The sequence below is a fragment of the Leuciscus leuciscus genome, assembly GCF_965113295.1.
Source record: "Leuciscus leuciscus genome assembly, chromosome: 5".
NCBI classification, from domain to species: Eukaryota; Metazoa; Chordata; class Actinopteri; order Cypriniformes; family Leuciscidae; genus Leuciscus; species Leuciscus leuciscus.
The window spans coordinates 43,748,701-43,761,502 of NC_138729.1; the positions used below are offsets into that span (position 1 = coordinate 43,748,701).

The 12,802-nt window shown below is 37.5% G+C and overlaps 1 protein-coding gene across 1 annotated transcript; it reads left to right on the forward strand.

Moving 5' to 3' along the window:
- Positions 1-1,259: 1,259 nt before the first annotated feature.
- Positions 1,260-3,856, forward strand: xbp1 (X-box binding protein 1). The gene is made up of 5 exons (XM_082169506.1): positions 1,260-1,625; positions 2,135-2,231; positions 2,364-2,480; positions 2,606-2,772; positions 2,887-3,856. The coding sequence occupies exons 1-5, from the start codon at positions 1,408-1,410 to the stop codon at positions 3,467-3,469; spliced, it is 1,182 nt and encodes a 393-aa protein (XP_082025632.1). The 5' UTR covers positions 1,260-1,407; the 3' UTR covers positions 3,470-3,856.
- Positions 3,857-12,802: the final 8,946 nt, after the last annotated feature.

The window sequence follows — 12,802 nt, forward strand, 5'->3', positions numbered from 1 at the left end:
CTAGATTTACGATGTTGATTGAACGGCTATAGTAGTGTGTAAAGCAAACAGCCGCTGTTTGTTCCCCACACAAACCTACATAGAAGTTTAGGTGACAGACTTCTCATTCAACTGTAGCTCACAGCTACACCTTTAATACACAATTCCTGTACCGTTACAGGATGCTTATACGGGGGACCACCTGTAGATCATACAAAATTTAGGCTATTCCAAATGTAGCCTACGTCTACATTTCAAATGATAAAAATCCTGAAACCATGTGATGAAACCTCCCAATCAACATATACAGATATATATCATGTTAATGGATGACTCTTTAACTTAATTCTAAAATCTTTACTAGAGATCCAATTATCAGAGTCACATGCAAAAGTATTTCCCCAAACATAGACTTCATGCAAATTTATGCTGTCCAAACTTTGCCACCACTCTCACTCTCAGGAAGGATTTTTTAGGACATGAAAGCCCCCCTCAGAAGTGTCTCCTTTGTTCAGCTGTTCCTTTGACGCTAGACCTACGTCTTCATTCAAGTAAATGTTTGCAAATGAGCCTGTTCCAAATACAGCTAATTTAACCATTAAAATGAACAGGCATTCATAACAAAGCTGAACGGGATCTTAATCACTTGATCTCGTTTCCTAATGAACTGAGGGGATTAAAAAAAGAGAGATTTTCTGATGCAATCACCATGTAATAGTTAAATTCAATGTTGTACTGTTCTTACAATAACAATAGTTTCAGAAGCATTGCAATTTGCATGAACACATGAATTTCATCAACTGAATTAGCTTTAAATGTCAACAAGCAAAATACAACAATTTGAGTTGAAAAAGGAACAATTAAGGGTGTGAGATTTTATAACTGGAAAGTTTCACATAAAAATCTAGTTCATTTTGCTGTGTTTTAAACCAAGAAGCAACTCAACATAATGCTTTTTTTTTTCTATAAAAATAATGAACATGGCTTTAGTCCTTTTAGACTTCATCACATTTTTTGTTGAATTTATTTGCAATTAGATCGAAATAATAAGGTCACATTCTGCAAATAAAAGTAAAAAATGTCAGGAGAGTGTTCACGTCTGAAGAAACTTTGTTAAAAAAAAAATCCACATGCAATTTAATGTCATTAGTATGAAAACTAAACGGCGTAAACATGAAACTTGCGTCAGCTATTTAAACCCAAGGAAATACTGACGTCCAAATACGTCAGTGGTCCAGGCAGCCAATCGCAGCGCACCACGACGGTAGAAAAAGAACGCGAGCGTTTCCATTTCTTCAATGTTAAGAGATCGAAGGGAGAAGTTAATACGGGAAATAAAGACGATTTTTTTTTGGGACATTTTCCCCCACCCATAAACAATACAGAAAGGGGTCTTTACACAGATCCTAATCCAGAAAAGCATACAACATGGTCGTAGTTACAGCAGGGACCGGAGGAGCCCACAAAGTCCTTCTGATATCGGGGAAACAGAGCCCTTCGACACAGGGCGGATACAGCCGTTCAATATCTGTCATGATACCGAGCCAAGCCTCTTCAGACTCCGACTCCACCATCTCTGGTGGACAACCACTGCGAAAAAGGCAGAGACTCACACATCTGAGTCCAGAGGAAAAACAACTTAGAAGGTGAGACGAGCTGGGATTTATTTTCATCTGCCTTTAATTTAGTTGGTTTGAAAGCGGGTTAACGTTAAACCTAAATAATTCAACAGAGTGCCCATATTTAGGTCCATGTACTTCATATATTGACGTTCTAATATGTAAACTTAATGAATGGCTAAAAATGGACCAATTTGACACGTCCATATGGAAGATTTTGAGTCCCAGCCAAGATTAGTGGGTTTTGCCGGTCAGTCCCTCCCCCTCTGAATCAATATATCCACATCTTGCCTGCGTGGCAGGAACATGACCGCGCATGCGCCATTTCCTCTACACTGTCTGACCTGCCAAAATGGGTTGCTCAATAAAAAGGAAATGTTTAGTTTTGTTATATATAAAGTAGTTATAGGATGTATAAATATAAATTGAATAAACAGAAGTGTATAATTCATTAAAAAAATGTCATGTCTCAGATAAATCTTATATTTATTGTTTAGCCAAAAATGTGTGTTAAACCGGTACAATTTTATTTTTAGGAAACTGAAGAACAGAGTTGCTGCACAGACAGCAAGAGACAGAAAAAAGGCCAAAATGGGGGAGTTGGAGCAGCAAGTTTTGGAGTTGGAGCTTGAGGTACTTTGGCTGACCCTTACCAGTTTTTGTAATTAAAAAAAAAAAAAAATTTTTTTATCTAATGTGCAAAGCAGATCTTTTTCTTTTTTTCTTTTGTTGCTCAGAATCAAGATTTAATTTTGTTTTCCACAGAATCAGAAACTCCATGTCGAGAACAGGCTGTTGCTAGAGAAGACGAGCGATCTGATCTGTGAGAATGAGGAGTTGAGACAGAGACTAGGGTTGGATACCTTGGAAGAAAAAGAGCAGGTAAAAAGACTGTTGATCAAACTGGGTTTGTCATTCTATTGGTAGTTGCTAAATGGGTGGTTAACAGAGCTGTAAAGCATTGTTTTTGTTTCCACTTCCCACTTACGCCTCTCATTCTCTTTTAGGTTCAGGTACTAGAGTCCGCAGTGAGCGATTTGGGTTTGGTGACCGGGTCTTCTGAGTCAGCAGCACTCAGGCTACGTGTGCCTCCGCAGCAGGTGCAGACCCAGCAGTCTCCAAATCTGAAGACTTCACCATGGATATTCTCAGCCCTGGCCCTGCAGACTCTGAGGTAAATATCATGCAGTTTTGGTTTACACTGCAAGCAAATCTCATTGGCCGTGACCATTTCTTCTCACTAATGACTCTTTACTGTACCGACAAAAGCTAACTTGGAATTTAAATGTCTCCTGCAGTCTGATCTCTTGCTTGGTATTCTGGACATCCTTGACCCAGAGCTCTTCCTCAAGACAGATCTCACAGAAGCACAGCAAGCCCAGCAGGAGCTTGAGCTGGTTGGGGGTGCAGGAGAGCAAATACCTGCCTCCCCACCTACGACTTTGGGGCCCGCACCAGTTAAGCTGGAAGCCCTTAATGAACTGATCCACTTCGACCACATCTACACCAAACCCGCTGAGGTGGTGAGCGAGGAGAGCATTTGCGAAGTCAAAAATGAGGATTCTGTTGTCTTCTCTGAGGTCGATGAAGAAATCGAGTGTGAAGTCCAAACGGTGTCTGTTAAAGACGAACCAGAGGAAGTGGTCATCCCTGAGACGGATCAGAATCCAGACGTGGTTGACGACTTCCTCTCCGACGCCTCTTCCTTCAGCGGCTACGAGAAGGCTTCGTGTCTGACGGATGCGTACAGTGACTCTGGATACGAGAGATCTCCCTCCCCTTTCAGCAACATTTCATCCCCTCTCTGCTCTGAGGGCTCTTGGGATGACATGTTTGCAACCGAACTCTTTCCCCAACTGATTAGTGTCTGAAAGTTGCATACAATATCCAATATCCAATACGCCTGCCTTTGCTCTTTTATTGTAAGTGATTGCCATGTGCTTCATAACAATAGTACGACAGTAGCTTATAACCCCTCTTGCAATTTAGACCAAAGGTATTGCTTTAAGGCTAATACGGCAGGTCTATTTGTGTGCAAGATTTGCCGCGACACTATGTACAGTTCAAACGCAACTCAGTATTTTTGTCGGGGAAGGGGATGGGTGCTAATCGTTTTAAAAAGTAGATCTATTTATTTGTGTATCTCTCTTTTCTAGAGTTCTGTAATGCAATCCATCTCAAATGCTTAATGTACAACTTATTTTTATTGTAAATGCTCTCCTCAATCATAATGCATTAAAAAAATCTGCATTGCATAACATGCTTGGTTGTCTGACTTTTGGAATTTGAACGTGCCAGAGCTCTTATCTACTTCCTGTTCCATTCATTTTTAGCTCCCTTTAAAGGGATAGTTCATCTGATATATTTTTTAATTCATGCCGTTCCAAACCTATTTTGTCTTCTGCAGAACACAGACGATATAAAAAATAAATAAATAAAATAGTTTCAGGTGTTAGTGTTCATTAAACGGGATCTTAAACTACACTGGATCTCACTGACTTTAAAGGGATAGTTCACCCAAACATCTAATTTGTCATTTACTCCCTTAAGTTGTTCCAAACTTGTATGAGTTCCATTCATCTGTCGGTATTCATCCTACTATGGAAGTCAATGGCTACCGTCAACTGCTTGATTAACAACATTCTCTAAAATATCTCCATTATTGTAATTTGTATTTTTAATTGCATCTTGTTTTTGTATCACAGAAAGTCATACAGGTTTGGAACAACATGAGGACAATGATGACTTCCGGTAATTCAATTTTTAGGTGAACTTTTCGTTTTTTTTTTTTTTAATTGCTTCACTAAGATTGTGGGGTGAATTATTTCTCTAACCAAGTGACAATCATCAAATTTAGTGGTAAATATTCTCTAAACTAGAAAATCACCATTAACTCTCTTTACCCTGAATGTATCCGTATGTACACGACGTAGAGTGCTTGTGCAAATGGTGAGTATTTTTGGTTCCAGTAGCATGTCAAGTTGCCCTTGGGACTTTGCCATCTGCTTTCTGTACTTTTCTAAAACAAGAGGTGATAAGATAGGCTTCAAATGTAAACGATTACACAACACCAATCATGTCAAAACTGCTTTTTAATCTGATTACTCAGAGGTATGTTAACGCTGGCAATAGAAGTTCCATTCTTTTTGCAAAAAGTTTTTACATATACCTGTTGAAATGTTACCTGAGTTTCTGTTTCAGTCAAAAGTGGGCCAACTGGGATGTAATGCAATGTATTGTGACTAAAGGGTGGTGTAGGATGGTTTACACCTTTTTATCCCCAGGCTAATTCAATAAGCTTGGTTTCTCAGAGTAGGGTGGGGAGGAGGACAGATCTCCAAAACCCCTTAGGAGCTTAAATTCCAGGTGACACCACACTTTTAAAGATATTGTAAGTTGACTCTTATGCTCACCAAGGCTGCATTCATTTGATTAAAATACATTAAAACAGTAATACTGTGAAATATTGTTGCAAGTTAAAACAACTTATTTTAATATATTTTGAAATGTCATTAGTTCCTGAGATGGCAAAGCTGAATTTTCAGCATCATTACTCCAGTCTTCAATGTCACATGATCCTTTAGAAAACAATTGAATAAGCTGATTTGGTTGTGAAGAAACATTTCTTATCAAAGCTGAAAACAGTTCTACTGCTGTTTAATTTTTTTTTTTTTTGGAAACCGTGATATATTTTTACAGGATTCCTTGATGACAGAAAAGGACATAAGAACAGCATTTATTTGAAATATTAATCTCTTGTAGAATTATAAATAACTTTAAAGTAACTTTTGATCAATTTAATACTGAATAAAAGTTTATTTTAATTTTTTTACTAAGCCCAAAGTGTTGAACGGTAGTGTACAATCAAAAAACTTTAACGCAGGTGTGTGATGGTGCTTTCAAACACAACATTTTCACCAAACATCTTTTTTGAAGAAGAAATCTTCCTTCATACACTTGCCGTATTTGTAATACCACATTGTGGTGCATCTCGTCTCATCCTGTAAGTCACATCGGGTGAAGTTGAGGTGAGAAAATTCATGTCGTTTGATATTGCAAAGTTACTTTCATGACAGCGTAGAAGAGCGGAAGGTGTGGATTGTGGGTTTTTTGTTTCATGTGAGCTAAAATAAATATCGTAGAAGCAAGATATACCACATGGATAGGCCTACATATGCTAACATTACTGACTATGGATTAACAAAATCTTTGGTCAGACGTGTAACATCATCGTTAATTCTCAAAATATACTTATAAGCCTATATACTAAAGCACAGGCTCAAATTAGAATGTAATTCAAGGTCTTAAAATGACACTATCATCACCTCGGGTGATTGAGATAAATCCTACAGTAACTCTCATCTTACAGCCACAGTTACAGAAGTTTTAAGAATGCCAGCAGCTGATGGGACACTGGGAAATACCCACAAATGCCCCACTAGTCTCAGTTTCAGGGACTATCCACATCTGACTTTAAACATAGAAAATGAAAACATAAAAATAACAAACTACCACATTAGATTTTTCAATATTATTTTTTGCTTGCTCATGAAAAGCCCTCCACCACAATGCTAGGGTGTTGAGAGTGGTTGACTGGGCATTCTGGGTGTTTTTTTAGCTCATATGCAGGGGGTTACGTACTGCAACAAGCTCCTCCTTCTATTGACAATTTTATTTACTGCCAGATGAAAATTGAAAGACTGACATCTTAGAAAAGTAATGTATCCAAAATTTACATATTGCCTGACGTCAATCCAAACGCAAATTTATGTCTTGGCACAGAAACATGCATCAAATCAGAAGGAGAAACCATGCTGGGATGTATTACGGATCAAAGTCAGCTGTGAAGAAGCATTTATGCTGAATATTTTTTCAGCTCAGAAAGGGATGAGAATAGACATGTGATGCAGAAGGTCAAACAGGGCAACAGCTTTCACAGAGATTAAGTTCTCAAGTCTTTGAAGAACATTCAGAGTTTGTGAGTGTTTTCATGCGAAAGAGTGTTTTCATCTCTTAAAGACACAATTGTATTTACCGAAACAACACACACCGAACTTCATAAAAGCATATAGATTGAATCAAAAGAATCAATCAGTGGCAGTACAAGTATTATCTTGATATCATGATACACTTTGTCTTTTACCAATATAATTAAGCTCATTTTCTTAATCCTTTGTGAATGGCAGAATAACCACCAAATCACATGACATATCAGTTCATGTAAAACGAAAAATGGAAGCAATACCGAGAGACTAACTGCCAGTCTTTCCTGTACAGGTGTGCTTGTTGCGCCTGGTTTCACGCTTACTCGATTTGTCACCAAGACCAGAAATACAAGCTTACAATGATCCAAAAAAACAAAACGTCCTTTGTATTGATTTTCCTTCTTGCATCACAAGGCATTCTGAATGCATAGTCTTTTTCTATGTGTAAATTCAATTATTTACACAAAATCTCCATTTATACAGGAGGCCTATGGCCGGTTTCACAGACTAAAATGCATGTTTGAGCTGTTTTAACTAAAAACAACTTGCACTGACATATTAAAATATGTCAGTGCCATTGTTTTGTCTCAAGTTTCAAACCAGTAATGTGTTTTTATAAGGGACATTTATAAAAGCTACTTAAGTGTCCTAATTGAACTAAGGCAAAAGCCTTGTGAAACCAGGCCCTAAAGAGTGTTAGCTTTATTGTGAAGTGTTTTCGTCAGGATAAACGTATTGTACATTTTTATTTTCATATTTTTCTCCACTTAAATACCTCTAGCTGTACTGGGAAAACTGCCCTTCTACTTTGTCCACAAGTGTCTGTTTCTTAAAACAGTCCTGGTGTAAAATTAGTATGTGTGTGTGTATAGTGTGGTGCTGATACATATATATGAGTAAGTGCGAGTTAAGGGGGGAGGGTGTCAACACCATCCACGTCTGCATGACCAACAAGATTACCAAAACAGGAACCATAACCGAGACAAGACAGCTTTGTATCTCTCTCCATTCATTGAAAACTACACTCATTTTTTTATATTTCTCAACTTGTGCTTTGTGTGTGCTCAGAAACAAAGACTGCAATAACCGTTAAAAGTGTCTGTTCAGACTGTCTTAGCAAAGTAATGCAACATTGGCATTATAAAACCCACAAGAAAACAAATAACAAACCTTTTCAGCTATTAGCTGGTTACTTGTTTAGGAGAAACTTTAAAAAAAAAACTCCAAAGCAACCTATGGTTTAGGCCCAAGGAATTACCTGGTAAATATCTGGTAAAAGCTAATCTTTAGCATTCCCATTCACCTCAATGGCAGTTTCTCAACTGGCACATGAAATTACCTCCAGAGTATGTGACCTAAATGCTGCCATCTTGAATTCAAGTGCAGTTAGTTTTGGAAATATTTTTGAGCCAACCTGAGCCATTTATATGTCATGTGACTGATCTTTCTACAGTATTTAGCACAGGGGTTCTAAACTCTGGCCCTCGAGGTCACTTTCCTACAGAGTTTAGCTCCAATCTTAATCAGACTCAACTGTTTATAACTTTCTAGAACATTCTGAAGACCTTGATTAGCTTGTCCAGGTGTGTTTGAAGGTTGTGGTTGTGCAAAACTTTGAAGGAAAGTGGACCTCAAGGGCCAGAGTTAAGAACTCCTGTTTTAGGGGCCGTTAACACGACACAATTATCCACTAAAACCTTTTTATTTCTTTTGGCTGTTTATTAACACAACAATGGCTTTTTGGGGGTCTGAAATGGGTTTCAAAGTGCTGTTATCGTCTCCATGATTTTTGAAAATGGTAACGTCATGCGCATGCGTATTATTATTATTATTTTTTTTACAAAATGACATCGCCAACTACTGGCCAGAATACAGCGTTTTTTGTCGTCGTCTTAGCAGATCCGAGTGAACGGGGATCGTTTTGACAACGTTGTCGTCTGTACGCGAAGAAAAATAAAGAAATAGTATATTGTTGTTTTCACACTCTCCTTGTCTATTTCACAATGTTAAGAGCACTGTAAAGTTAAAGGGGTGGTATAATGCCCCTTTCACAAGATTTAAAATAAGTCTTTGATGTCCCCAGAGTGTGTATGTGAAGTTTTAGCTCAAAATACCCCACAGATATTTTTATATAGCATGTTAAAATTGTCACTTTGAGGGTGAGCAAAAACGCACCGTTTTGTGTCTGTTCCTTTAAATGCAAATGAGCTGCTGCTCCCGGCACAGAGGGCGGAGCTTCAAGAGCTTGCACTCACACCGACATGCACTGAAAATTTCACAAACTTTTAGCCTTTTATGTTCAAACCGGATTCAGACAATGATGGAGAGACTCAAGAAGAAGTGACAACATGTAGAAGCAACAGGAATTCATGTAGCTTATGTGTAGTTATCTTCTAGTCATTGATTAGCATATTCTGTCTTGATAATCTATAAATCGTGTTCAGGGGGCGGGGTTTATGTAAATTCTAGGGTTGGTGATGTCACAAACCCGAAGGAATGTCGTGTAGTCCCTACCAGCCGTTTGTTGTAGTCCTTAAAAAACAATTTCTTTAAAAGCAAATATCTCCCTTTGCTTTGAACTTCGAGCGTTGTAACTTTGCAGATGTTGTTTATTCTCAAACAGCAACATTACACACTAACTAAAGTTAGAAAAGTGAAATCATAATCAACCACCCCTTTAAAGCCACTGGTAAAACATTATAATTGTTATATTTATAAGTATGTTATAATTATATATATTATATAATATAATTAATATAATATAATATTTCTGTACAAATGAATGTCTGCACATTTCCCTATGCCCTACTTGTTTGTTTGATAGTGTCACAATGGATTCCACAAATGCTGCTCCACAATCAACACAGAATAGTCTCTCAGGAGCAACCCAGGGCTGTATTCCACACTGCATGAGTGTCGATCTTGATCCCTGTTGGGATTGAACCGGTAACCTTTAGCTACTATAAGACCTTAACTATTATACCTTCCATGTCATGGTTGAGGCAGCATGCTGTCAGATAAAGGTAGAAAGACTGATTAAACCACATTCTGCTGTTGCCATGGTTTCATTTCCTGAACATGACAACTCGTATCATCAAATCACACATTTATGGCCGCACAACAATCAACCACTACGTCCCCTAATCCCTATGTACATGGGATTGCATCATGCTGAGACAACAATGGTAAGCTATGCAATTTTAATAATTGAGTTTCCATGATTTTGACCTTTGCTAATGTTATTAAACAGCTACAATGACTAATAAAGACAAGAATACATGTTCAAAAGCATTATTATATGAACACCATGTATAACCCTTCAGAGGAGGTCAAAGTTCATACACACACATGCTGTAGTAGTCACCAGGCAACACACACACACACACACACACACACGCACACACACGCGCACACACACACACACACACACACACACACACACACACACACACACACACACACACACACACACACACACACACACACACACACACACACACACACACACACACACACACACACACACACACACACACAAGGTACATTAAATTGGTAAAAAATTACAGTAAAGGTATCTATAATGTTACATGTACAAAATATTTCAAATAAATACCAATCTTTAGAACTTTCTATTTATCAAAGAATCCTGAAAAAAGTATCACGGTCTCCACAAAACTATTAAGCAGCACAACTGTTATCATTAATAATAAGAAGAAATATTACCTGAGCCCCAAATCAGCATATTAGAATGATTTTGAAGACTGTAACGGCTTCTAAAAAAAAGTAATTTATATTTAATAAAATTAAAACTTAATATTTGCATTTTATTTAAAGGAAAATATTTAATGCTACTGCTCACATTACATAAAGAAGACCTACAAATGGAAGGAAATTTAAAATGCATGAAAGCGGCTATAAAATATATTATTATTAAAATGATTTATTGATTATAGGATTGGTTTGAGCTGTTTTTTGTTGGCTATTGTCTTTGTCACCTACAGTATGTGACTGGACAAGACACTGAAATAAGATTTATCTTGCTATTGTTATCTTGCTAACATCTATATGTATTTTGATACCATACAATGCAGTTTGTAGTGAAAGTGAAACAAATAAAAGGCAAGGAACAACACTTGATCTAAATCAAATATTCAAAAGCTCTATAATCTTAATTCACATACAGAATTATAGGGCATAATCAGATGTTTATTCACCTTTTAAGAAGTAAGTCAAAGTTGCCTTGTTAGATTGCAGCACTAGAAAACTAAAGGAAGTAGGAAGAATTATTACACATTGTTCTTTTCCTGTAAAGATTAAAAACCAGGTTTTCTAGCTGGGGCAAGAATGAATGAACTTCCTTAAATCTGCCAGGAACACACAAACAGACTAACTTGTCAGTTTGAAATAAAGGTGTGCAGAAACCGAATGATCATCATTGACCCTCGCAAAACCACAAACATTCAGACTGAAACAAAACATGTCCTATTTTATGCTTTTACACAGAAAATGTTGGCTTCCTGTGCTCTTGACTTGACTACTCACTGCGGTTAGTGTGTGGTATTATTGTGCAGACTAGAACAACACAGTCACTGAACCCATGGAAATTATATCCTGCGTAGGATTGTTTGAGACAAAATGGACTTTGAAGTCATATTCTAGAAGCTGATGACCATAAAATGTGTTAATGTATGACTATATGCACAGTCACTTCAGGTTAAGCTAAGCAATTTCAATTCAATAGCCTTTTATTTCTTTAAAAGGTTGTATTTCAGTAGCAGGTTGTGAGGTCTGCCTTGAGGGTCACAGTGATCTCACTGATGTCACATTTACATCACCGCTGCGACACACGACACCATCAGAAAGGTCGAGACCATCAGATGTCACAACGATTTTTGCAGGAATGTCGCCTGACAGGCTTTTCCAATAACGTATCGGAATTCCTTAAATCTTTGTTTGGTTTTTAATCATTTAAAAAGTGGGTTCCTAAAATTGGCCACACTAAAAATGTGTCTTCTACGTTTTTGAAAAATGCTCATCAAGGCTGCATTTATTTAATCAAAAATACAGTAAAAACTGAAATATTGTGAAATATTATTCCATTTTTAAAACAACTGTTTTCTATTTGAAAATATTTGAAAATGTAATTTAGTCCTGAAAAATCACTCTAATATGCTGATTTGGTGCTCGAGAAACATTCTTGTTGTTAACAATGTTGAAAATAGTTGTTGCTTATTTGTGTGTGTGTGTGTGTGTGTGTGTGTGTGTGTGTGTGTGTGTGTGTGTGTGTGTGTGTGTGTGTGTTTAAACTGTGATACAGACATAGACAGTTTAAAAGAACAGCATTTATTGGAAGTAGAATTTATTTATAATTAGACCATATTTATTTTTAGATCAAGAATAAGAAATGAAATAGAATTACAAAGTTTAAAGTTCTTTGTGTCACATGACTGATGGTCAACTTTCCGTTCAGTGTACATTAGAGCTGCTTCTGGTAACTGAAGGGTAAATATTGAATTTTCATTTGAAAGAAATGAGACTGTGTTGAAGCGCAAGAACATGCCTCACTTCTCGGCACACACACACACAGACAAACAAACAAGGGAACGCATGTCTACATATACACAACCTTCTGTCTCCTCACACACACACACACACACACACACACACACACACACACACACACACACACACACACACACACACACACACACACACACACACACACACACACACACACACACACACACACACACACACACACACACACACACACACACACACACACACACACACACACACACAAATAGAAGTGCTTGGCAGAAGCATGTACTGTAACTAATGTGGCTAAATTGCCGCAATCCTTTTGAACATATAAAATATTGCAACAGCCAGTGTTTCTTTTGAACGGGAAAAGTATAATGCAATCCCCAGAAAGAGCTCTGAAAGAGGCGGAAGTGTGTCCCGGACACAGACGCTGAGGCATTCTAGAAATGTCTGAAAAACAGCACTTACCCATGGGCCTCCTGGCTGAACTTTGACCCCAGAGTTTCTCCCAAAACTCTGAAAAAATAGAACAGCTTATCATGGCGGATAAGAAATTCTGCTTTACACCTGAAATTCTGCTTATTTTAAAGGGCACACGCACAGGTCATGACATTTTATCAGAGACAGTTTATTTGACAAATTGTGTCTTTATGCCAGGAAGAATGAGACACGCAT